Below are 24,776 nucleotides of genomic sequence, written 5' to 3' on the forward strand. Positions count from 1 at the left end.
TAACCACTGTGAGATTCTGGACCTGCCACTGCTGCACCTGCAGGCGCACCGTGTGATCTCAGACTAGCCGCTCCAAGGCGCACCGTGTGATCTCAGACTAGCCGCTCCAAGGCGCACCGTGTGATCTCAGACTAGCTGCTCCAGGACACCGTGATTCTGGTTCCGCTGCCGTTGCGCCGTGTGATCCTCGGCGTCTTTGAAGATGATGAAGGAAATTTCCATCACGGTGGCCTACGATGCGCACGTTTTCAGCCAGCTGTACGAGGAGGACTTCTTTGCCCGGCTCGTGGCGTTGAGCAAACCCAAGGCCGTGGTAAGTGACGCGCGTCACGGATGGAGTGATGTGTAGGAGTGATGTGTGCGCAGTGGAACACTTTGTGGTGACCTGAGGGGGACGGTGCACTTTGTCAAGGAAACACACAATCATTCTATAACACACGTACACCCTTTGTATTGGTGGAATTTCTACAAAATGGTAAGAGCTGGTCCATATAACTGGTAACATCTGACCAGTACGATGTATGGTTCTCCTCTGTACTTTTTGTTCCTCTACTTGAAGCAGGTTATTTCTCTGCACCCCCAAACTCAGTGTTTTTGTAGCCTAGTCCTGGAGAGTCTCTCCGAAGCGTAATATCCGTCTAATTCTGTTTTAATACATGAGGTGTGTTTAGAAAAGTGGGTGCACGCGCTTCGAGCCACAGGCTTAAACGCAACTTCATCTTTCTTTCGGTGTCTTTAAACCTTGTATTATTAGAGGAACAAAAATAGTGTGCTAATGAAGCTGCGTATTTAATTCAGCAGAGGACTTGCAATGCAAAGCGGTTCCTACATATGTGAGAATGCAGAATGTTCGTGGGAGGGTCTCCCGAGGTTGTGAGTAAATGTATGATCATTGAGAATAAAATCTTGCATAACTGCGCCCCTGCCTTTCAGATCTCCCTGCGAGTATTGCATTGCTTCTAGGCGCTTGACCGGCAGTCTGAAGCGCTCCTAGCAAACCAGGAGGAATGCCTCTGGCCTGCTTATGATCGCTCATATCCCGTCTCCCGTGGATAGAATTCATTACCTGCGGCCCAGCGATGAAGTCGATTTCACCCACATTGCAAAGCTGTAATGTAATGTCATGTTGCCTCGAGCTGTTGTGTCACGATGGGATAGGGGTTAAATTAAGGGGAGAGGGGGTATCCACAGCAATCTAAGGGGATAGAGTAGCAGTGTAAGTACTGCGGAGTTTAAAAAAAAAAAGTAAACCGTACATGTCTTGTGGAATGTGCCCCACCGGGCGTGGGGAATTCCTGGTGCCCGTCCCCTAGCAAGTGTGTTATCGTTCTAGGGTAAAGCCACTTCAATGCGCTATACCCAGAATGTACCACTTCGGACAGGCTTTGATTATGTTAATCCTGTCCAGCGGGTTGTGTGTGTGATGCTGCTACTGCACCCCCTCCCTCGCTTCAATATTGGAGAATGTCGATTAACCAGAGGCCGGTCTGGTTTTGCGACCTTGCGCTCCCACTTTCAAAGGTCGAATTTGGATTCCAAAGGAAAGTTCCAAACGCTGCCATCAGCACTTTATGTGTTGACATTCTTGAAGCCCGAGCCGAAGTAATTGGCAGAGACTCCCACGGAAGAGGAATGTGCCTACATGGTACCTGATCGGCGCTTCCAAACCGCGCGTAGTGGCACGCATTTTATCAACCACTTACGGATGAAAGGAGGCGCTGCCCTAGCGGGCTTGAAACACAAATGCTTTTTTTCAGTTTTATATAGCACGAACTGGACCCGAAGGTAGTGGAGCGCTTTATATGAGCACCATCTACATTACACAAGTATACCTTATATTCTTTTAGTAGGCACGGGGAGATAAAGTGATGTGCCCAGAATCACAGGATGTTGAGCCCACACTGAAACTCGAAACTAGTTCCCCAGGTCCAACGTCGGAGGCTCTGACCATTACTCCACATCCTCTCACAGGAGGTTTGATCTTATTTGGCCTTCTTTGTGAACCACTTGTGCAGAGCCAGCCCTCCCAGGGTCGTGATGAGGGCGGGCACCTCTCCATTATCACATTTGTGTGACACTTTGCACGCCCAGAGACATTTGAAGACATTTTAGGGGTTTTGTCCCAAACCCCCTTTGAATCAGTGCACCTGAAAAGATATTTATCAGCCGCACACTGAGTGAGTTTAAGTGTGATCACACCATTGTCACTGAATGCGAGCTCCAATTCCCTTACCACCCCCTGGAGTAAGTCCCGACTGCTCTCTATGCAACTTCTGAGCGACAGCTTAGAATAACAAGCCTGGTGTTCACATGGATTTAAATAGTCTTAAACTCTGAAAGGCCAGTGGTAAATATCATTATCCACCAGGCATACTGCACAGTAATAGCCTGGTGCCGCAGGCCCTGTCCAGTGGGTAGTTTTTAGCCTGGGAACTAAAGTACCTGCCATCTAATCTCAGTTTTACCTCTTCACCTAAATATGATGGCAATAAACATAGGATTCTAAAGGGCCCACGACACAGTGACATTTCCCTGGGCAGAGTAACCCCTTGGCCTTGCCCTTAGAATCACTACCCTAGTAAACTAGTTGGAAAGTGTGAGCTCATTAAAGCCAGGAGGTGTTGATGTTTCGAGGGCCACCCCCTGCCTATTCTCCTCCCACTCAGGGTGGAGCTTGTCCCATTTTGTTGTGCAGATGCAAAGCGCTGCATAATCCTGGAGCTTGCTGTACAGACAGCACAGCGCCCCTCTGCTTGCACGGTGTGATCTTGGACCTGCGCGCTCCCCATGTTGCCTAAGACGTGATGCTGCTGCCTGGTGTGACCGTGGACGTGTTTCCTGTGGGGTCCAACAGTGCGGATATCACTGCAGCTTTTGGTCCCTTGCTTGCCGTTGTGTGATCTTCATCCTGGCTCAATGTGTGACCTTGAAACTGTTGCTCAGGCACCCTCTAATCTCGAACGTGCTGCTCTGAGATCTTAGCCCTGCTCCTGCTGCCGCACTGTGTGATCCCAGATGTTCTTCCTTGTGTGATCTTGGGACATGCTGCCTCTGCATTGTGTGATGCCAGACCTGCTTCCCAGAAGGCTTGGACCTCTGCTGTCACTCTGTGTGACCCTAGACTTGTGCCCTGTCTCTACAGGAAGATGATGCGTGAAATCTCCATCATGGTGGCCTATGATGCTCACGTTTTCAGCCAGATCTACGAGGAAGACATCCTGAGCCGGCTAGTGGCCTTGAGCAAGCCCAAGCCAGGGGTAGGTGATGTGCCTCATGGGTGATGTTTTCAGTGACTGGTATAGACTCTGTGTGCTGTGCACAGGGTAGGTGAGATGTGCACAGTGCTTACAGGTTTTGATAGTGTGTGTATATATATATATATATATATATATATATATATATATCTGTCACAATGTGATCCAGCAGACTATGAGAGCGCTCGCCAGTGTGTGCTCAGCCCAGGGGTCGGATCCAGACCCAAAAAGTCACTTTTTCATACAAAAGGAGCGGCACAACCAGAGAGTTTTTGAAGCCTTTTAATCAGCGCTTCACCCCACCAACGCGTTTCAGCCACACCGTGAGCAAAGCCTTGTGTGGCTGAAACGCGTTGGTGGGGTGAAGCGCTGATTAAAAGGCTTCAAAAACTCTCTGGTTGTGCCGCTCCTTTTGTATGAAAAATATATATATATATATATTATGATCACCTTTGATTCAAGAATAAGAGGAAACACGAAAACAGACGAATAGTTGTTGAATTCTCAAATGTTTAAGAGGGTACCAATAGTACAATCTTTTTGCAGAGCTCTCAGGCAACCCGGTTCCAGTGTGAGTAGCGCTTCCGGTCTTATGTTTTTTTTTTTTTGGTGCCTGTTGGGATCTGCAGTTATATGTATAACCTTTTATCAAACCGCATCTACAATTCCCAGAAGTCAAAGAACATTCCTAGGCTGGATGAGCTATTCGCATGGACCTGGTTTCTTGACAGCTCGGTTTCAGGGCTGCTACTCTTTATTATTTTCCTCTAACGAGTAAAGGATTTGTCTGGTCTTCTCAAAGGGTCTGGGTGCACGCTTCTCTTTTCTTGGAGTTTTATGAGTACCACGTTTCAAATTTCCTCCTACCTTATTGTGTTTGCCCTCGGCTTCTTTACTTTTCTAGGATGTCTCCTCCTAAGAGCCTCATGCACTTTGACTGTGGCACAGGGGGGCTCGGTGGCCAATTGCAATTTATTTAAAAGAAGATTTCTATAGTGCGAACATGACCACCAAGGGTATCGGAGAGCTTTACAGTTTATACATCAAGAAGGATACAAGAGGTAAAAACAGAACACCAAACAAAAAACAAAGATAACCGTCTTGTAGAGTTGGTCACCCCCAGGGAGCCTTGGGGGCGAGGTCTCGAAAGCAGACGTTTCTTCATCGGTACTGTTTGCTTCCTTGAAAAGACAGTGGCGGGATTCACACTATGTAGCGAACAAGGCCATAGGCAGAATCTTTTTAGCCCCACAGAGCTGCCTGCTTGGATTCCTGGTCCATAGCTATAGCGGGGATACTACAAGCCCCACAATTCCACGGTGCTGTAGCCAGGGCTGACAGTGTCAGGCTTGGAGCGAGGGGCTGCTGGTTCTTTGGCCCCAGCAGCTGTGTGCCTTCACTCCGAGCTCTCGCTCTCAGCCCCTGGGTGAATCCCGCTCCCCTTCGACAGTGCAGCCAACAGGAGCATGTAGCATGCAAATATTCCCAGAAGCAGGTGTGTTTACCTCACCCACGCCCCTTGGGTGAGCAGCGTGTCAGCACCTACAGAGGCCTGCACAGTAATAATACACAGAAGAAGAAGCCACAGGTGGGGTGGAAGGCGATGATGCATGCTGTATATGTATGTTTGAAAAAAGTAGCAGTCTCTAAGATGGCGCTCGCTGCCGACATCTTGAAGGTCACGAGTTCGAACCCCTGCAGGTCCTCCTCGGCTCATTTTCCGAAGTTTCATGAAATGAATAACTGGAACACCCGTTATTTACCGATCTACAGAACAGCAAAATTGCTTCAGGAAGTGGGATATAAAACCTCATTATCCAAAGCTTTGACCTTTGATTGAGCTGTGCCGCAAGGGAAATAATTTATACTGTTTTGCAAATCATTGCACGTGCTGTGGAATGTTTATTTTTGCCACTATAGTTTAGAGTACATTTTCTTTCCCCCTCACATTTACCAGTATAAATAACACACATAAACACTACAGCATGACACATAAATTAATAAATATATTGTCTACTCTGCGATTGTTCTGATCTAATCACGTGGTGCTTTTTACGCCATCCCTTAAAAATATGGTGAACTCATGGTCTCAATCCCTTACCTCCAATTAAGAAAATTAATTTTACATTTGGTACAGTAAGCGGACAAACAGAACATATGTTTCGCACTGTGACTGTGCAGATCAGATAGATTAAGGAACTTTGCCACACTGTGTTGTAACGGCAACGTTTCCTTAATTAAATAAAAGGCACCCACATATTTATCTGTGCCACTTACTCATAATTATTCATGTGATCGCCTCCAAAAACAAAGGCTTCTTAAGAAAAAAGTTCTCCTGCCGTGTGTCCTGTAAATATGGCTGCAGAGAAGATTCATGGGTTTATTGTAAACACAAAGAAACACACTGTTAATTTACAGGTAAATATTCAACGAGTACCTGAGGAACAGGCCTCAGAGAACATCTGCATGTAACCAAAACACTCCACCCTAAGAGCTCGTGGTTCTATAGGACCACAGGAGTTACTGGTTTCCTTAGCTGTGGCATTTTCCTCATAATAATAGATGTTTCCACTCTTGGCACATTTACACCACATGGTGCCTAATGGGAAAGTTTGTTTTTTGAGAAAAAGAAACTTGTTTCTAGTTTGAATTGATAATAGGATACAGAAACATTGTACATGGACTTCAAAACAAAGTTTTAACACTGTGCAGAAGTTAACACTTTACTTCTTTACCTGAATTAAGGCACGGAAAGCAGTGAGAATTTCGCACAGAAACTGTGAACTTCATAATGTGTGAACTTGGATGATAGGCTTTTTGGAACAAAACTGAAAAAAGCGCTACATACTTTAATGGGGTTCAAACATTTTATGAACAATTCCCTTTTTATTGTCATGAAAATGTATTGTGTCCTTTATTCATTTCAACAGTTCTCAAACGAGAGGTTATTTTAGTTGGCTGACTAGGCCCTCCTATAAACAATGTGACTTTACCCCGGTAGAAATGTGCTCATGTTCATAGGATTCACGCAATTCTTTCATTCTCTCCAGTAGGGGCTGGTGGGTCTCTCCAGAACTTGTTTTCCTGGTTTCCCTTAGGAATGCAACTCACCCGTCTGATCTGATAATCGCCAAATATTTCACTGGCAGCCTCTGTGCTTCAGCAATCATTTTCCAAATAAGTCACCTCTGGTTTTGGATTTTTTTCCAAAGTATAATCTGGGTTGCTATTTTAATGATGCTGACGTTTTCATCATCAAAAAATAATCTGTCTGTTGACCTTTGGTTGAGAACAAATCTGACAGCCCATAGCAGCACTGGGCCATAGGAACAACCAGTACCCAAGTCACCTATGAACGTTTTATCAACCTGAGAAGGATGAGGGTTTAAGTATGATCGCCCGGATATCAAGCATGCCACTCTCAGATCTCCGCTGCCTGTGCATAAACCCAACAAGCTTATTTTGGTGTGGCTTGCAGCAGGTCCCGTGGTCTAGTGATCAGGTAACTGTCCCGGAGACAAATGTTAGGTTGGTGAGAGGGGTGCATTCTGGGGGCAGAGAAAGGAATGCCACACCAGTACAATGTGCCCCTTGTGTTTCTGAGGGTCACGCGGCTATTCCTTCCTCTCCTCCCCACAGACTAAGTCCAGAGCTCTGGATAAGCCCCAGGTAATGAAGTGAGGCATTGTCTGCGTTCGTGGGATCTAGTGTGTGCAGCAGAGCAAGCCTCCAGCAACGGGTACCGCACGTTCCACGCAAGTGTCCACTTCTTGACGTGCCTGTTACAGATGCAGCACAGGCAACACAGGGACAGGATCCAGTCACACACTGAACAGGTGCAGGGCATGCAGTGCCAATGCCAGCTGTGTGCACCCCCACACTCAGAGCAGGCCTAGTGCAGACTTCCTCCCGCAAACACCTAGAAGAGGCACAGAACATGCAGCCCCTCTACAATATATCCCATGAAGTAAAGTAAAGTAAAGTCCACATTTGTAAAGCGCACAATCATCCGTAAGGGTCTCTAGGCGCTGGGGGCCGTCGGGAAGATTAAGCGAGCTATTGCCCAGAGTCACATGGTGCTGGGCAGACCCCTGCCGCCGGAGCCGGGAAGACAGGTATGCAACATGCAGCAAAAGTGCAGCCTGTACCCCCCCTCCCCGCACAAAAGAGGCACAGAACATGCAGCACCAATGTGGACTTTGTTCACAGACACCCCAACAGGCACAGCACCAGTGAAAGCGCCCCTCAAGCGCAGACGCGGTACAGCCCATCCATTACAATGCACGATCCTCTCAGGCACACACGCCACCATGACAGCACAGCCTGTAACAGTGCAAGCATTCCTCAGTCAGAATTGGTACAGAGTGGGTGGCAACAGTACAAGCTGCCCTCACTTACATCAAATGTACGAGATGGGCAGCAGCTGGTAAAGCTTCTCTTGCACAGAACATGTACCAGACATGCAGCACACGTGCACGCTCACACCTGCACGTGCACACACACGAACACATGGTAACAGAACTTGTAGTACTAGTGCACTCTCACCCCAACACACAAAATGGGTACAAACATGAAGCACCAGTAGAAGCCGCCCAAACATAAAACTGATACAGAACATCTTGCACTTGTGCACGCTCTCACCAGCGGGTACAGAACATGTAGCGCCAGTGCAAGCCACCCCCCCCTACACACACACACACACTCCCACAAGCAACCAAAACAGATAATGTAGCACGAGCACACACACTCCCCCGCGGGTAGAGAACATGTTACCCCAATGCAAGCTTCCCTACCATCACAAGTACAGAACGAGCTGCACTACTGCAAGCCCCCTGCACACGCAACAGGTACAGAAAATGTAACACCGGTGCAAGTTTCTGCCAAGCGCGAGGCTCGAGGAGCGCGCCTCTAGGCCCGGCCCCCGCCACGCCCACAGGTCAGGATAGGCGGCCGGCTTGCCCTATGGGCGACCGTCCGCGTTTCACTTCCAGGGCACCGGGTGACGCATGTCCGGTGCGGGAGGGAGCGGAGACTGGGACCTATTTAGGTTCTGGGAGCTGTGGTCCCGGTCTCTTTTACCTCGCCTGCACCCAACCGGCTGTGCGCTCCTGGGACTGCGACACCTTTTATCTTAACTCCCACCCACCTGTCCCTTAGATCAGTAGTTTTGGGGGGGCAAGTTTGCGGTAAAGAGACCTTAGAACATTGACATGGACTTACAGAATGAACGGGAGTCCGCCTTGCGTACTCCCTAGGCCAGCACCGAGGGGAGAGACGGTAAGCTCTCCGCAGGGAGAATGTGGCCACCGGCTGGGGAGGCTAGGGCGACAGGTTACGAGTCTCCTGGGATCCTGGTCAGCCTGGTGGTCGAGGGGTGGGCCCCGGAGATGGCGGACAAGGACCAGAGGGCTGGGGTCTATCACTCAAGGACGCAGGTGGGTTGCGCCTTGCGTGGGAAGCTCAAAATTGGGAGATGCAAGCCAGATGGCCCTTTAGTGCTGGGGGAAAAGGAACTTGTAGAATGAAAACTTGGAATGTCAATATTAAAATTGTGTTATTGATTTATCTAATTATGAATATGAAATGTTTAGTCATGTTTATGAATGTTGATATTAAACATGGCCGTTTTACACCCACTCAATCTCTGTGGATGATTTAACTGTGGGTTGTACTGTTGTCTTGGCGGGCGGGGAGCATGCTGGGGGATCCTGGCCCTATTTCACCAACACCACAAAACTAACAGAAAACAGGTGCCGCGCCAGTGTACACTTCCTTCAGACTTAAAACAGGTACAGTTTGTCCAGTACAATCCAGGATTCCCTCGGACACGCACACCGCCTTGTTACACAACAACAGTACAAACGGTCCTCTCTCAAAACTGGTCTAGCGTGCATAGAAGCCATGCAAGCTTCCCTGCCTTACAGGACATGTAGCCGGTGGGCAGCAGCAGTTACAGCTTCCCTTACACAAAGAACGGGTACAAAACATGCAGCACCCGTGCAGGCTCCTTCTCGTTCTTTCTCTCACACACGGGCACACCCTCATGAACTGACATTGGTGCGGGAATAATGCCAATTTTTCTCACACACCTTCCAAGTTTCCCCTAGACAACGATTGCACAAGCAGCAGAACGAACTTTATTCATGCACAGAAAAGTGTTGTTAAACTTTTACACAGCGACAGGTATGATTCGAGCAGCAGCTGTACAAGCTTCATAAACACGCAAACAGTTCGGTAAAAGGCAGTGTCAGAGCAGCAACAGTGCAAGCTTCTGTCATACTTCCACAACATGAACTACACAGCATCAGTACATTTGTCTTATAGACAGAACATGTTAGAAGCAGCAGGGAAGACAATACACACAAAAAAAAACAAGTCCAGGACAAGCAGCAACAGCAGTGCAAGCTTCTCTCTCTCTCTCTCTCTCTCTCTCTCTCTCTCTCTCTTTCCTCTCTCTCTCTCTCTTTCCTCTCTCTCTCTCTTTCCTCTCTCTCTCTCTTTCCTCTCTCTCTCTCTTTCCTCTCTCTCTCTTTCCTCTCTCTCTTCCCCTCCCCCCTACATTTGACATATCACACCCCATGTCTGTCTACCTATGAGGGCATTGTTATAGCACAAATCCTACACCCTATAAGGTCTCTTGGCTCTGTAGAAGATAAAATAATTTATATTGTTATGAAAAAGAAATGAAGGTGAGCCAGCTAGGAATCGAGCACATTTTGGAGTCTCACTTCAGACTGCGCCAGATCTCGATTGGGAGAAAGCACTGTATACAATACTCCACAAAGCCAATCCTTGCTCAAGATTGGATAGCTTTCGTGTGTATTTCAGTTGTCATACTCCATCCAATGTGGTTCTTCACTCTCTTTCTGTGTTTGCTACTCCAACAGGTGATTTTTAGTTTCACTGTCGGTAGATAAGTCATTCATCCTGCTTCACACACAGTACTTCAGTTAAAAAAATAGCCACATTTAAACTTCAGTTTGCTGTTTTTTCGTGCCACTTAGAGGGTCACTAGAAAAACATGCAGCAGAAATGTGGAAGGCAGAGCATCCACCTTGACAGACCATGAAAACTACTATGAACAAGTTTTGACGATGCCAACTGGTGTCACTTGTATGTAAGGCGAAGCGAGACCAGTTGGCATTGCCAGTGCTTCCTTTTCCCTGGTCTGTCGCCGCTCATTTGCTTCTTTCTTTTACCACCTGGCTGTAGTTCTGTCTCACCAAAGTGTGTTTGGGGGCATTTACAGACTTAGTTATTTATTTGGTCCTTGTAGTTCCACTGTATGTCATTGTATTTCACATAGATATCCTGGAAATCCCCTCGTAGATGCTGTGCTTGGCGTAGCAGAGGTGCCAGGGCAGATGCCCTCAAACCTCTTCCTTGTCACCGTGGCTCCTGCCTTGGCATTGCCCGCTTACCAATGGGGATTCCGTGAAAGGGAATGGCGTGTGGCCTTTCTGTTGACACAGTGGGTGCAGCCGTCTTCTCTCTGTGTCAACATCCCTGGCGAGAGGATAAACGCACCGAGCTGTGCCCTGTGCAGGAAAATGAAAGCGAACTTCCTTCAGCAGTGCGAGACAGAAGCTCTGTCCCTGCCAACGCCGGCGCAGGACGGGCGAGGATAGTCTGGCGGGTTGGGGCCTGGCAGCTCAGGGCTGTCGCTCCCAGGTGAAGACATTGAGGTAGGAAGAGCCCTGGGCAGTGAGACGTCACAGGTTGAGGGTCACTGGGACAGCGCACGCCTGCAGTCCAAACAAGGGTTAGGACACGGGAGAGCTCAGGGTGGTAGCTCGGAATTGCCTCTCCAAGAGGGCAGAACACATGCCAGCTCGGGGGCGTTACTTGAGGGTTAAAGCCCCTTGCACGGCTCTGCTGCTTCTCCTGCACAGGGAGAGCTCTGGTGGGGAGCACAAGTAGTGGGGGTTGCCTTTGAGGTGTTTCTAGTTAGCACCGCAGGAAGGGTGAGGCCGGGCACTGGTGCCCCCTCTCGGGCACCCCAGGTCGTGTGGTCCGAGCACTGGCGCTGCTCCGCCTCTTCTCGGTCGACTCTTGTTTACTCGCACCCTTCTGTGGAGGTGCGCGGCCTGTTACCGCCTTTATTCCCTCGCGGCTGGTTTCTTGGATTTAAATAGCTCTGGCTGTTTCCCCCCGGGCATGCTTCTTGTCAAGGTACCCCCGGTTACCAAACACCTTTCTTCACACACCACAGGCTGTGCCGAGGTTCACACGGCGCTGTCTGAGGGCTTCGAGTTTCCGTAACCCAATGTGTGAATGTTTACAGGACGCGCTGTTGGTTACTGGCGTGGCACGTTACCACGTGACGCTGCAGTTATTAAGAAGCACCAATAAAATAGCACCTCTGTTGTGGCATTTCTCCTACTCTTTCTTGCTACTGGGTATATGGAACTGCTTACTTTTTAGGTTTCGCTGGAGGGCGGAGCTCTTAGCTCCGCCTCCAGAGAAATCTCTTGATTTCCAGTAAGGAGAATGGAATACGCCCCCCTGTCCCATTGGCTAGCTCCATAAATGGAGGCTAGCCATTGGAACAGAGATCTGTCCGTCAAGGCCGGACCAGATTCGGGGGCGTTCCCGAGATTTTTTCCCAGGGCGGAGTTACGTTTTTTCCCGTTCCCTCCCCTTTCACTGATGCGCTGTCCATTCCCGCCACCTCCGTGTGCCTTTCCGCCCCCCCCTCGCTGTCCTGTGCACGTTTCCCGCCGTCCGTGTCCTCTCCCGCCCCCTCCCGCCGTCCGTGTCCTCTCCCGCCCCCTCCCGCCGTCCGTGTCCTCTCCCGCCCCCTCCCGCCGTCCGTGTCCACTCCCGCCCCCTCCCGCCGTCCGTGTCCACTCCCGCCCTCTCCCGCCCCCTCCCGCCGTCCGTGTCCACTCCCGCCCCCTCCCGCCGTCCGTGTCCACTCCCGCCCCCTCCCGCCGTCCGTGTCCACTCCCGCCCCCTCCCGCCGTCCGTCAAATTGCAAACGTGGAAATAGCAGAGAAACGTGTGAACGGTTTTCTCGACTTGACCTGAATAGATGGAGCAGAGTGGAATTTTTGTTCCGCCTTTTATGATGCCCAGTGTCTAGTCTGTGCATGCCAGCAGAAATACCTTTGCACGCGCATGGCATCTGGTCTGGCTGTTTGGTTCACGAGCTGCCACAGAAGGACCATCCCAAGTTTTACCTCAGCACATACCTACATTCCTACGTCGTCGAGTCAGACGAGCTCTCTCTGTGACCACAGGAAGGTGGTTTGAAAAGGATCACGCTGGCGATGGGGCGCTCTCACTGAAGTCTGTGGCCGCCCCCCAAATCTGCGGAAAGGGCTGCAAGAGAGTGCAGGCTCCCAGTCCTGTCAGAGAGCATATCCGTAACATGTCCAAGCCCTCGCGCTTTGGCCAGGCCCGCGACTTCAGCTTGTGCACAATCAAAAGTGACTGCCTCGAGGAAATATGGCTCGCCCAGAAAACTAACATCAAGTGAAAAGATTCTGAGAACCTACAGTGAGGGGAGCCTGGTAAAGCCTCATCATGCGGAAACGGCGCAAGTTCGTCCACAACAAAGAAACAGGAGCACAACAAAAGGTAAAACTATTCAGACCTCCACTTGGATAGAGTAGATCACCTTTTAATTCAAACCCCAGCTAGTCGAGCTGACAGTGCGTCTAACTCCAGGGTTTTAAACGGCCCTAGCTCTCTTTCTCTATCTGCTTTAATGTTGTCTTGCTTTTGTTCTTTCTTTCCAATTCTTTCCAATTCTTTTCTACAATTCTCATCTTCTTTGCTGGCATCTTTCTTTCATTATTTTTCTTTCATCTCTGCTTTTCCTTGCCCCCTCCCGCCGTCCGTGTCCTCTCCCGCCCCCTCCCGCCGTCCGTGTCCTCTCCCACCCCCTCCCGCCGTCCGTGTCCACTCCCGCCCCCTCCCGCCGTCCGTGTCCACTCCCGCCCCCTCCCGCCGTCCGTGTCCACTCCCGCCCCCTCCCGCCGTCCGTGTCCACTCCCGCCCCCTCCCGCCCCCTCCCGCCGTCCGTCAAATTGCAAACGTGGAAATAGCAGAGAAACGTGTGAACGGTTTTCTCGACTTGACCTGAATAGATGGAGCAGAGTGGAATTTTTGTTCCGCCTTTTATGATGCCCAGTGTCTAGTCTGTGCATGCCAGCAGAAATACCTTTGCACGCGCATGGCATCTGGTCTGGCTGTTTGGTTCACGAGCTGCCACAGAAGGACCATCCCAAGTTTTACCTCAGCACATACCTACATTCCTACGTCGTCGAGTCAGACGAGCTCTCTCTGTGACCACAGGAAGGTGGTTTGAAAAGGATCACGCTGGCGATGGGGCGCTCTCACTGAAGTCTGTGGCCGCCCCCCAAATCTGCGGAAAGGGCTGCAAGAGAGTGCAGGCTCCCAGTCCTGTCAGAGAGCATATCCGTAACATGTCCAAGCCCTCGCGCTTTGGCCAGGCCCGCGACTTCAGCTTGTGCACAATCAAAAGTGACTGCCTCGAGGAAATATGGCTCGCCCAGAAAACCAACATCAAGTGAAAAGATTCTGAGAACTTACAGTGAGGGGAGCCTGGTAAAGCCTCATCATGCGGAAACGGCGCAAGTTCGTCCACAACAAAGAAACAGGAGCACAACAAAAGGTAAAACTATTCAGACCTCCACTTGGATAGAGTAGATCACCTTTTAATTCAAACCCCAGCTAGTCGAGCTGACAGTGCGTCTAACTCCAGGGTTTTAAACGGCCCTAGCTCTCTTTCTCTATCTGCTTTAATGTTGTCTTGCTTTTGTTCTTTCTTTCCAATTCTTTCCATCTTTTCTACAATTCTCATCTTCTTTGCTGGCATCTTTCTTTCATTATTTTTCTTTCATCTCTGCTTTTCCTTTCCTTGTTTCCTTGTTTTCTTTTTTTTGTTTTGTTCTTGTTCTTCTTTGTTCTTGTTCCCCTGTCTTTCTTTATCCTTCTTCCTTTTTTCCCCTCTGTGTGTCTCTTCTCCCTCTTTCTAAAATTTTGCTTTGTTCATTATTCTTTGGGTCCACTTTTTCATTTTTTTCTTTCTCTGTCTTTTTTTTCTTTTAGGTAGTTTCTTTTTCTTTTTGTTCCGTTTGCCTTTCCTTTTTTTACACCTTTAAAGCAACAATTACTCCAAATATGTTAACAAATCAAATTTGTAGTTCTCCAGTTTTTCCTCCTCTGGAGTTTCAAAAGGTTCACCATCAGTGTTGGAGAGTTAAATAACATGGATTCATTATTAATGGCGGAAAGCAACGTGGAATCTTAATTTGGATATGCTTTTCTCTTGAGCTGATGTATTTGTATTCAGCATGTCTAAAGATATTTTTGTCAGTTGTAGAAGGATGGATTATGTGAAAACTAGAAAAAAAGTTGTCTGTTTTTTTTCTTATGATGGAAGCGCTGGTCAGAACAACGTTTAGCTCCAAGAGTATGCTTTTTTTAAAATCAATGTATAATAGCCTCTTTTATTATTTTGTATGTCTTTTCGTGCATGGTAATGTGAAAGTGGTGTGAGCAATGTTAATAAGTGGTGTGTGCATTAAGGCACATTGGGGTAAATACACCAGTGTGAGAGGCTGGAAAGTTTTTAAAGTTATAGGTCATTGTAGAAATATTAATTTTCTACTATTCTAATAACGTTATTCTACATAAAACTAGAGGTGTATCACAGACTGACTTCTGAACACCTTGCGGTGGTGGAGTGCTGTGTGAGAACGTGAAATAAATAAGAAATGTAGAACATGGTTTTGTGGGTGCTACAGAAAGTGCCTGCCTAGTTTATCAACACTTGCGTTTTAGGCTGGTATTCCTTTTATTCGGCCTGTCTCCTCTAACGACCTGACTGAAACAGATTAACAAATTAATCTGAATACATCTGTACATACATAGGAGGGGTTTGAGCCAGGACTCTTCATCCGCAGTCCTCTTAAACTGTCATTCACATTTATCTTCTGCCCACAACAATATACAGGGTGCAGTAGTAGGATAGCCCTCATCCTACACAGTGTGTGGTGGCAGTTGTCCTGATGACTTGCGCATTTGCCAAAAAAGTAGTGTACATCAGTGGTTTTGTTAGTTGGCAATTCTCTCCTTTAATTCCTTTTTTGTGTACTGCGTTTTTGCTCCCATGTTTACTTATTTTTCCTTTGTAAACAAATGCTCACTGCCTTTAGCTTATTGCATTTTTTACTTAAAACTTTTAATTTCAATTAAATAACAAGCATTTACAATGCAACGGTTTCGCCTTTGGAAAAGTTAGAGCTATTAGCAATGTAAATGACAATGCCATTTATTTATCTGTTTTCAAAACCAACACATAAATACAAATTTTGTCATTTACAATGCCAATAGCTCAAACTTTTCCAAAGGCGAAACCGTTGCATTGTAAATGCTTGTTTAGGTTTTGCCTGGCGAAAAGATGCGCTCTGCGCATCTTTTTCGCGCAGGCGAAATCCTGATGAGTTCTGTAGTGTGGCTTTGGGTCGGCCCTCGTCATTCATTGGCTGGCTCCATAAATGGAGCCTAGCCATTGGACGAGGGGCCTGTCCGTCAATGCCGGACCAGATTCGGGGGCGTTCCCGACATTCTTTGGCTTTTGCCGACGTCACGCGAAAGCCGGGAACGCCCCCGAATCTGGTCCGGCATTGCCGGCACTTCTGCGTCTCTCCACCCCCCTTTCCCGCCCCCTCCCGCTTGTTGCCTGATGCTGGCCTCGCGGCCGCGGAGAAGCCGAGGGAACAACCGCTGACGTCACCCGGGAGCCGCGCTGCCATTGCTTCAGGCTGCGGGAGGCTCGCCGGGCGACCTGCGCGGTGATTGGCTGCCTTTTTCCCCTCGGTTTGCGGTTTGTTGTAAGCTGGGCCAGGACGAGGCCGCCAAGAAGCTGCTGGGCAAAAGGTGTGCGGCCGCAGCGCTGGGAGAGGAGCCCACGGAGGAGGAGGAGGCAGCTTCCCGGGACCCCCAGGAGGAGGGCGAGCAGGATTTTCAGCCATCCGTGCAGCCCTCCCCGGACCAGAGACACTTTCTGCGTTCTAGCGTCCGACCGCACAGCAAGAAGGCGAGGAAGGAACCCACCGCCGGAGTAAACAGCGCCAGAGGCAGAGGTAAGGGAGTTATTAAACCCCCACACACGCACCCTAAAAACCCTGTGCACCTATAAAATACAGCAGTCCAGAAGTTCAGCATCACCTGCGTTCGCAACTCGCTATGCCTCATCGCGTTCCCTCCCACACTCAAACTTCTTGTCTGCATACTCCCAGGCCTGTGTAAACTATACACATACCTGTACCCGTTTGCATCCCAACTCCACAGAGAGTTCCTTGCACCCTCACAGGGTTCAAGTTCTCGACTCACACAAACGGATAATCGCATGGATCCGTTCCACGGGATACCTTTCTTGGATACCATCCTTTGAACACTACACTTGTAAGTACTCTTTTGATAGAGACCGAGTCATTTTGAAACCTGCAGACGCGGCCCTCCGATTAATGATGAAGTTTGGGCTTTCTTATATTTTTCAGCTACTTTTACGCGACGTGCATTTACCGACCCGCAGGTACCACTTGGAACCCATGTCATTCTTCACCTTTTTTATGCCCCTAGCAGTCTTCACTTTCTGGTTTTAACGTGCACATGCTTTATACCTTATGAGCCGTTAATAATTAATGCACCGTTCTTCTTTTTTTTACCGACTTACTCACTTAATTATTCACTCCTTTTTATACCACTCATGCACTCCTTTGAAAACTTCTTGGCTTTCATTCGCCATTCAACACAGCATGATGGTGACACTGAGGGTACCATATGTATAACTGCGTGAATCACAGCTAACATTTGTTATTAACCACCATTTAGACATATATAGCCATTTCCTTGGTACCAGACCGTTATATCCTTCATTTGTACTTTCCCATGGCGACTGGCCCTTTTATGTCAGTTGTTACACAGTACCTGTTATTTAGTCTGTAAGCACTATTTACTTTATTGAGTTTCTCTTACTGCAGGCCGGACATGCCCTGCTTCAGATGAAAACACTTGTGTTTTTTAAGCAGCTCAGCCTCCTCCGTAACACGGGCGCCTGCATTTTAATTCCTTTAGCCTGGCATTATCTTGTGTGTTTCAAACCTCTTCCCCCCCCCCCTTAAGTAAAATGGATTTAGAAATGATTATCCAATTAAGTCGGATCCTGTGAGACCTGAGAAGCGTCAAGTTGTCGCATCCTTGAACTGGAGATAAAGGCAGAGATGGGTGAGGTGCTGCTATAAGGGTGAATGCATGTATTGATTAGCACATGACAACTTTAATACGTCTCTTAGCATCATGTAATCCAATGCTTCAAACGACACTCAGATGACATGAACAAATGCGATTCAGTATTTCATACAACTGCGTTTCGTTTCAGTGCATTTTATTTAAGAGGAATAGACACGATTATACAGGAATTCTGGAAGTGTGTGGGGGGGGCTCGCAGTGTGTTGGGGGGCTCGCAGTGTGTTGGGGGCTTGCAGTGTGTTGGGGGGCTTGCAGTGTGTGGGGGGGGCTTGCAGTGTGTGGGGGGCTTGCAGTGTGTGTGGGGGCTTGCAGTGTGTGTGGGGGCTTGCAGTGTGTTGGGGGCTTGCAGTGTGTTGGGGGCTTGCAGTGTGTTGGGGGGGGCTCGCAGTGTGTTGGGGGGGCTCGCAGTGTGTGGGGGGGCTTGCAGTGTGTTGGGGGGCTCGCAGTGTGTTGGGGGGCTCGCAGTGTGTGGGGGGGGCTCGCAGTGTGTGGGGAGGCTCTGTGGGTGTGTGGGGGGGGGCTCTGTGTGGGTGTGTGTGTGGGGGGCTCTGTGTGGGTGTGTGTGTGGGGAGGCCTCTGAGTGTGTATTGGGGGGGCTCTCTGTGGGTGTTTGTGTGTGTCATTTGCGAGAGATCAAGCTAGTGGCATTGTAAATGACAATGCCATTTATTTATGTTAAAAAAAACATAAATAAAAATATTGTCAAGAGCAATGCCAATAGCTCAAACTTTAACACGAATGTAGGTTGATCTGTGAACTACAAGTAATGTTTTTTTTGTGCGTGGGGCTTGGAGCTTTGCTTCCAACTCGTCGCAGTGTCTTAAGCATGACGTGGGGTGTCAAAACTGACTAAGGAATAGAAATGCAGACTGCATCTGCAAACCCATACCGCTGCTCGCCAGGCCTCTGAAGTCATGCTTTCGACTTTGGTGCCTTCCTCAGTTCTAGGTGAATGCCAATGATCCGCATTCTTTTCTTGAGCTTATTGCTGAGTAGATTGTGTTTTTAGGGAAGAGCTCGTGCCCGGTGCTGGTGGTTTTGAATGGGGCGGTGATGAGGAGTTGTACCGCCTGGAACTGAAGTTTCACCCATGACTATTGAGTGATAGTACGATTGATCTGTTCGGCCAGTTTGCTTTTGAGCAATGCACAGGACTTAGACATAGTCTATTCTTGGAACTGTTAGCTAGATTTGGGCCTTGAGGGCAGAATTAACGTGGTCACAAGGGTTCAGGTTTAGGACTTGCCTTGCAGCAGTTTGTTGTATTCACGGAAGCTTGCTTCTGCGATGTATAAGGAGTCGAAAGTAGAGTGCTCGTGGGGGTTGTTGTGGCACACACCCCGTAGGAAAGCACGGTATGTGAAGATACATCACAATGTTCTCGTCTTGTAGGAGTAGCTTCTGGTCACTTGTTAGCTTGCGGTTGGAGTCCATGTTTACACCTAGGAACTTCACTTCTGTTGAGGGCGTGGGGTGCAGCCCAGTCTCCGGAGGCCATGAAAAGCAAGGGACAGAATTCTGCCATGTTTGACAAACAAGGAACTTCTACTATGGAAGACTTAAGTTTCACTGTTGCCAGAGATGTGCAGGCCGAATGGTTTTCCAGTTCTAAGATGATCTGGGCATCAAGTAAGCTTGAAAGAGTTCAGGTCCTTTGGAAGTAAATGTAATTGTATTTAAATAGCGCTTGCTACCCCTGACGAGGCGTCAAAGCATTTTTCAGCGAGTTGCATGCTACTCCGGAACCCAAAAGGATTAGTGTTAGAATAATATAGGGAAATATGGGTTAATTTGGGTGATGGACATGTGGGTCTGTTGGATTGAAAAGTGTAACAGAGTGATAGAAGAGGGAAGTTCATGGAAAGTGTTTATTGGGAGATCATGGTAAGATGAGGTTTGGGATGAGTGAAAGGAGACAGGGCTTTAAGTGGGATGAAAAAACTGGGGGGTCTCTCAATGGGCTGTGGCTAATGTTCTTAAGGACTTGGCTTAAAAACAACTTAAACTAAAAATCTGTGCTTAGCATAGTGTGCCGCCCTACGTGTATTTTTCTGTTTCTGTTATTGCATCCAGATATATGATACAACAAGTAACATCATACATACAACAAGTTTGGACTATTGGCTTTGTCAGTGGTTGTTAGTTGCATAAGATAAATGAACAGTAACTATGACTTGCATATAATATTGAAAAAGCTTCCACTTAAAGACCTGGTGACACCACAACAATGTTGCTGCTCCTGAGTTTCAAAAAGAGAAGGGAAATACAAAAAGAAAATGACTCTCTATAAAGGATTACCCTTCCCTACAACGCTCACCTGGCATGACGTAACTTCTCCACTAGTGAGGAGCGAGCAGTGTGGGCAGTGCACACTAGTGATAAGTGAGCAGTGTCAGCACATGCACATCGTGTTCTTGCTGTTTCTGCAGCACAGAAAAAAACGGACCGCCGGTGCCAGGGCACAAAACAGAGCCCGATTGAGACCCATTTCGAGGCCTCCTTTAAAAAACTGCCGGTGCTCAGCAGCGGTGAGACCCCGCCCACCTAAAGCCCTGAACGCAGAGATGGAGGATGGAAGAATCTCTAGAAATGGATTAGGAAGATCATAGTAGTAAAATTAGTTTTGGGATGAGTCAAAGGAGTTATACATGACGGAAGAATTTCGAAAGCGTTGTTTGTGAGATCATAGCAGTAATCCCACTATTTCCCCAAGATCTTGGAGTGTTTCTTTGCGCAGCCTCTATTCTTGTAAACTGCCATTGGTCCATTCCTTGAATCCATTCTGATATTCGGTGGGGGTGCTTTATTTGGGCTCTCCAGTGACTGGTCACGTCTCGTTTTCCCACTAGGCGGACCAGGGCAATCAGCATCTTGTTTCCCCTATCACCATCCCATGTTTCCTGTCTTGATTAGACTTTGAACTAAGAGTTTGTGGTCAAGTCTCAAAAGCTTCTGTAAGGTTGGGTAAGAGTAGGGCAGCACCTCCATTCGAATCAACAATGTCCTTGAGGTCAACCCAGATGGCAATCAGTGCAGATTCAAGGCGAATTCCAGGTCGGAACTCATTCCAGATCAGAACCTACTTCTCTTGCCGAGTTGAGCTTGCTGTGTTTTTTTCTTTTTTACGAAAGCGAATTAACTGAAAGAAAGTCCCCCTCTCAGTAGCTTAACTAGGGACACTCTATTTTGAGGTCTCTGTGGAACTCTCCAATTGATAGGAAGTAATTCATGTTCGCACCTCCTGGTAATGCAGCAAAGGATGACAGACCATTGCTTTTGAACATGTTTGTCGGAGTTGATGAGCTGAAGCGTTATTAGCTTTGATTATTTCATTGCTTTCTTTTGTTGATGGCGATTTGAAATAGCAAATTGTATGTTTTCTAATAGATGGGACGTGATTTGCCAAGATTAGTAATGGCAGGTGATACTTGCGGCCTTTCAAGAGAACGTGTAATTCAAGATTATTGGCTTTATTTCCTGCTAAGGAGTTGCAGAGTACTGGGAATGGCTGGTGCAGGTCACTGTACATCACAGAACTCAAAGACGATTTTGAAGAGTTATTTAGTTTGGGTTGTTGCCTGTCCGATGTGGTAAGAGTAGAAAGATCTAATAGCTTCCTTGATGGTTGCTTGGTAAAATCTTTGTTATTGGGTTCCATTTTTTGTTTTTGTATATGGTTGCTCTTCTCCTGTGTCTTTCCCAGATTTCTGGTTTTGTTATTCATAACTTTGTGCTCAATTTGAACATCCATCTTTGTGGCTACATTTTCAGCACAAGTTCACTCTACCAGTGTTACAGGGCGTAGACACTAAAGGGGTGGCAATGCATAGGAGCTCCCTGGGGCTTGAGACGGAATAATCACCGTTTACTTTTTGGATACTTTAATGAGATGTAAAACTTGCCTGAAAACTGGGTAGGGATGTGCTGAATTATTTCAGTACTCGATAGATAGACCGTGTCAAACTCGTTTTAGCGGCCAAATGGTAGATGGGGACTACTAGGTCCCAACAGTGGTAGTTACAGTCGTTTGCCTGGTGACTTGGGGCCCTTCCTGCTATGCCTCTGTAAACTGTACAGCCATTTCCAGATTTGTTTCTAACTCTAGCAAGGGTGGAAGAGCTCAGAACTCAGCAGTCAAACTAATGTCCAGCACAATTCTTGTTTTTCATGTAAAAGAAAGTACTTAAATCGCACAGCAGAACAGAATATTGCACAATTCGGTAGGATTAGCAAATACAGGGTGGTACCCCAGGTTATGATCTACAGTTGCTGTACCCCGTTTCCAGTACTCCCCACCCCGGCGACTCTTAACAGGTGCAGATTACTCCACTTTGGCCCCCACACATTTAGATGCATTACTCCGTTTGGTAGTCCTTACCTGTCTTAAAATGAAACACAACACGTTGGGAAGCCAAAAGTCTAACATGCATTTAATGACAAAATAGCGAGCAGCACAGCACTAACCAGGAGACAATTGCCATTTCAAACGACTAGAGTTTTAACCAAGTTGGAGCATGTCATGCAAAAATGCATGCAAATGTGAACGTTTCGTTTACATATTCCCTCAAAACAAGTCAATGGAGTGGAGTGTAAACATGTAACAGAAAGCTGTTACTGAGCATGTGGCAGGATCTTTTCACTGAGAAGATGTGAGATGTCCTGGCAACCAAGATACAGTACATGAACACACCGCTGACTTATTATTATTATTTTTTTTAAATCGCTTCTGGTTGCAATATCGAAAGCGAGGCTATGCTTCATTACGAGATGCAGGAAATGTGCAAATGTACTACTGCTTATAAAATGGCTGCTAGGCCTTCTAGAGTCGTGAAACTTAGCACGCATATCGGTGCATGTTGTGATATATAGGTGCATGGGAACATTAATGGTAAAGCAATAGGAATGTAAGATTATATTTTCACACCCCATATGTTGATTTGGGCACAGTCTCAAGTCCTTGTGCACAATTCTTGGGCCAACATTGTAGACCTCCTGTTCTCTCTGAAATAAGCGTTGAGTTACCTGCAGGATGGCGCTGCTGATGGCGTGGGAGGGTCAGACGCAGCATGCATCCTCTGCTTACACAGTGGCCTCCCTTGAAAGAACAGATCAGCAGCTCCTTGCTACCAGTGTTCATGGAATTTCTAAAGATAGGCCTGTCTCCAACCTCCTCATCTTGTTGTCTGGATTGCCCCCATTCATCTCCAGGAATGCACGCCATACAGTTCTACTGTCTGGAGAATCTATCCTCATCCTCCAACTTGTGCCATGCAAAACCAGGCACATTCACACTGAATCCCACTGACTCCTGTACTCACTCCACCCCCCCCCCTCACACACACAGACAAAGTCACTGTCTATTATGAGGGCATTCTTGGTGCCCCCCTCGATATTACAGGATAGGTCCTGGACCTCACATTGTCAAGAACAGACCAGAATTAACTTGAAACTAGACCCAAAATAAAATTCGGGCTAGCAGTTTCACCTGCAGTGGAGCACGCAGGGGACATTCCCATTCCAACAGATAAATATTCCAATGATCTAGAACTCAAACACATCGAAAAGTGCAAAAAGAAACCCCAGGAGTATTATGCTCAGCAAGACCACAGATTAACATAATACACCAACCAGCTGTCACAGGTTTCTCAGAAGCTCAATGCAATTTTTTGGGCCATAATATACCCTAATACCATCATCCTATAATTGTTTTTAACCTTGCCAAAGGTTTCCATAATAAACGCTACTACCACTTTTGAGAGACAAGTTTACAAAAGTTAACATATCTGATAGACACTTCTAGCTGAAGATTATCTAAGAATTTTCCCAGGTGTCAGACTGGCGTTGGAAGATTTTGAGCAATCCCTGCGTGTGTGCCAGTAGGCATCGTTTGGCTCGGTGTGGTGTTAGCGGCGTCTGGGTTGGAATATACATCCGTAGTGCCTATATAGGCACCACGTCAGGTCATCAGTTCCGTCCTTTTCCACACCTTCAACACGTATCCAGATGGATCTCCCCTCTGTCGCTTTTTAACTTACTTCTTCCCACGTTTTGTCGATGTATAGTGTGCCTTTTTTCCATCGTTTGTACAGAGATTTCCCCAAAGAAATCCACCTTGTGGCCCCTGTCATCGAAAGATGTCCGTGACAGACCCCTACTTGGTATGTGTCTGGTACCTGGAGAGGGACCATGACAGCAGCATGTGCGGAGTGCAAGACTACGAATCTCAAGTCATCTGCGATCAGGTCATGAAGCTTTTGTCCGCTCACTGTGCGACCCCGCACCTGTCCAAGTCCAGTTCAACTGGAAAGCCTCGGGCCGCTCCCAGAGTCGCACGCTTGGGTCTTCATCACACTCAAGGTCATCTTCTAGTAAATCCCATTACAAGACGTTGAAGCGCTCTTTGGCTTCTCCACTTTGCTCCCATTCTTCAGACGATACGAGGGAATGATGCCACAAACACCAACCTCGCTCGCTGGTGGTCCGTGTGCAGCTGGTGTCGAGATCTGGGTCTTCTCCATGCTTCCCCGAATTTCCTGAAGCTGGAGCGACCTCCGCTCAGCTCTGAGAGTTTTATGAGGCCATGGAACCCATTTTTATGCAGTCAAACCTCTTTGCCGCACCTTTCGGTCACTCAGGGTCAAGAGGTTCTTCAAATGGGGTTCCGCTGGCAGGTCCGCCCTCAGTGCCTGTCGACCCTTTAGGATCTGTTAGTGGATCTATCGGCTCCAGCCGAGACATCCTCCTGGAACTGTTCCAGTGGCGTTAATCCTGGTTGCACCTAATCCATTGTGATTCTCAACTCTGATACGTAGCTGGACCAGCGTTGATTCCAGAACCAACTAGGCCCACACAGCCTGAAGTGGAGACAAAGCCTTATTTCACTAAAGGGGTACCTGAGAAAGACAAATGGAAGGCATCTGAGGGTCCCTATACCCACACTGACCTACTAGCAGAGGCCAAGGCCAATGACAACTAGTATGAGGACCTGGCTGACGCCAGTGGTCTGCACACCTCACCCATTGGCCTCCTCCCACAGTGGCTACGGAGGAAGGGGCTTTCTTTTGCAGTGGTGGTCTGGAGGGTGGCTGAGTTCCTGGACCTGCAGCTGCTCACAGTTTAAGTCAAAACAAATGTCTTGAAGGAGGTGCTTCAACCTGGGGTATCCCCATTAGAACGCTTACTACCCTTAAACAAAGCCCTCACTGATGTCCTGATTGGGGCCTGGGCTAACCCTGT

General features: G+C 47.9%; 1 protein-coding gene across 5 annotated transcripts in view; it reads left to right on the forward strand.

The window, feature by feature from the left end:
- RABGAP1L (RAB GTPase activating protein 1 like) overlaps window positions 1–24,776 on the forward strand; it is a 1,373,174-nt gene that overhangs the window by 1,229,473 nt on the left and 118,925 nt on the right. Inside the window, exon 1 of one of the 5 annotated variants that reach the window (XM_078641773.1) lies at window positions 13–313. The exons of 3 other annotated variants lie outside the window; for them this stretch is intronic. In XM_078641773.1, coding sequence (XP_078497899.1) covers window positions 203–313 — 111 coding nt within the window. In that variant the 5' untranslated portion in view covers window positions 13–202. Of the gene's footprint in view, window positions 1–12; window positions 314–3,142; window positions 3,258–24,776 lie in introns of those variants that run through there. One more of the 5 variants, XM_078641781.1, reaches the window with a different exon arrangement.

This window comes from Lissotriton helveticus, chromosome 1_1, assembly GCF_964261635.1.
Source record: "Lissotriton helveticus chromosome 1_1, aLisHel1.1, whole genome shotgun sequence".
NCBI lineage: Eukaryota > Metazoa > Chordata > Amphibia > Caudata > Salamandridae > Lissotriton > Lissotriton helveticus.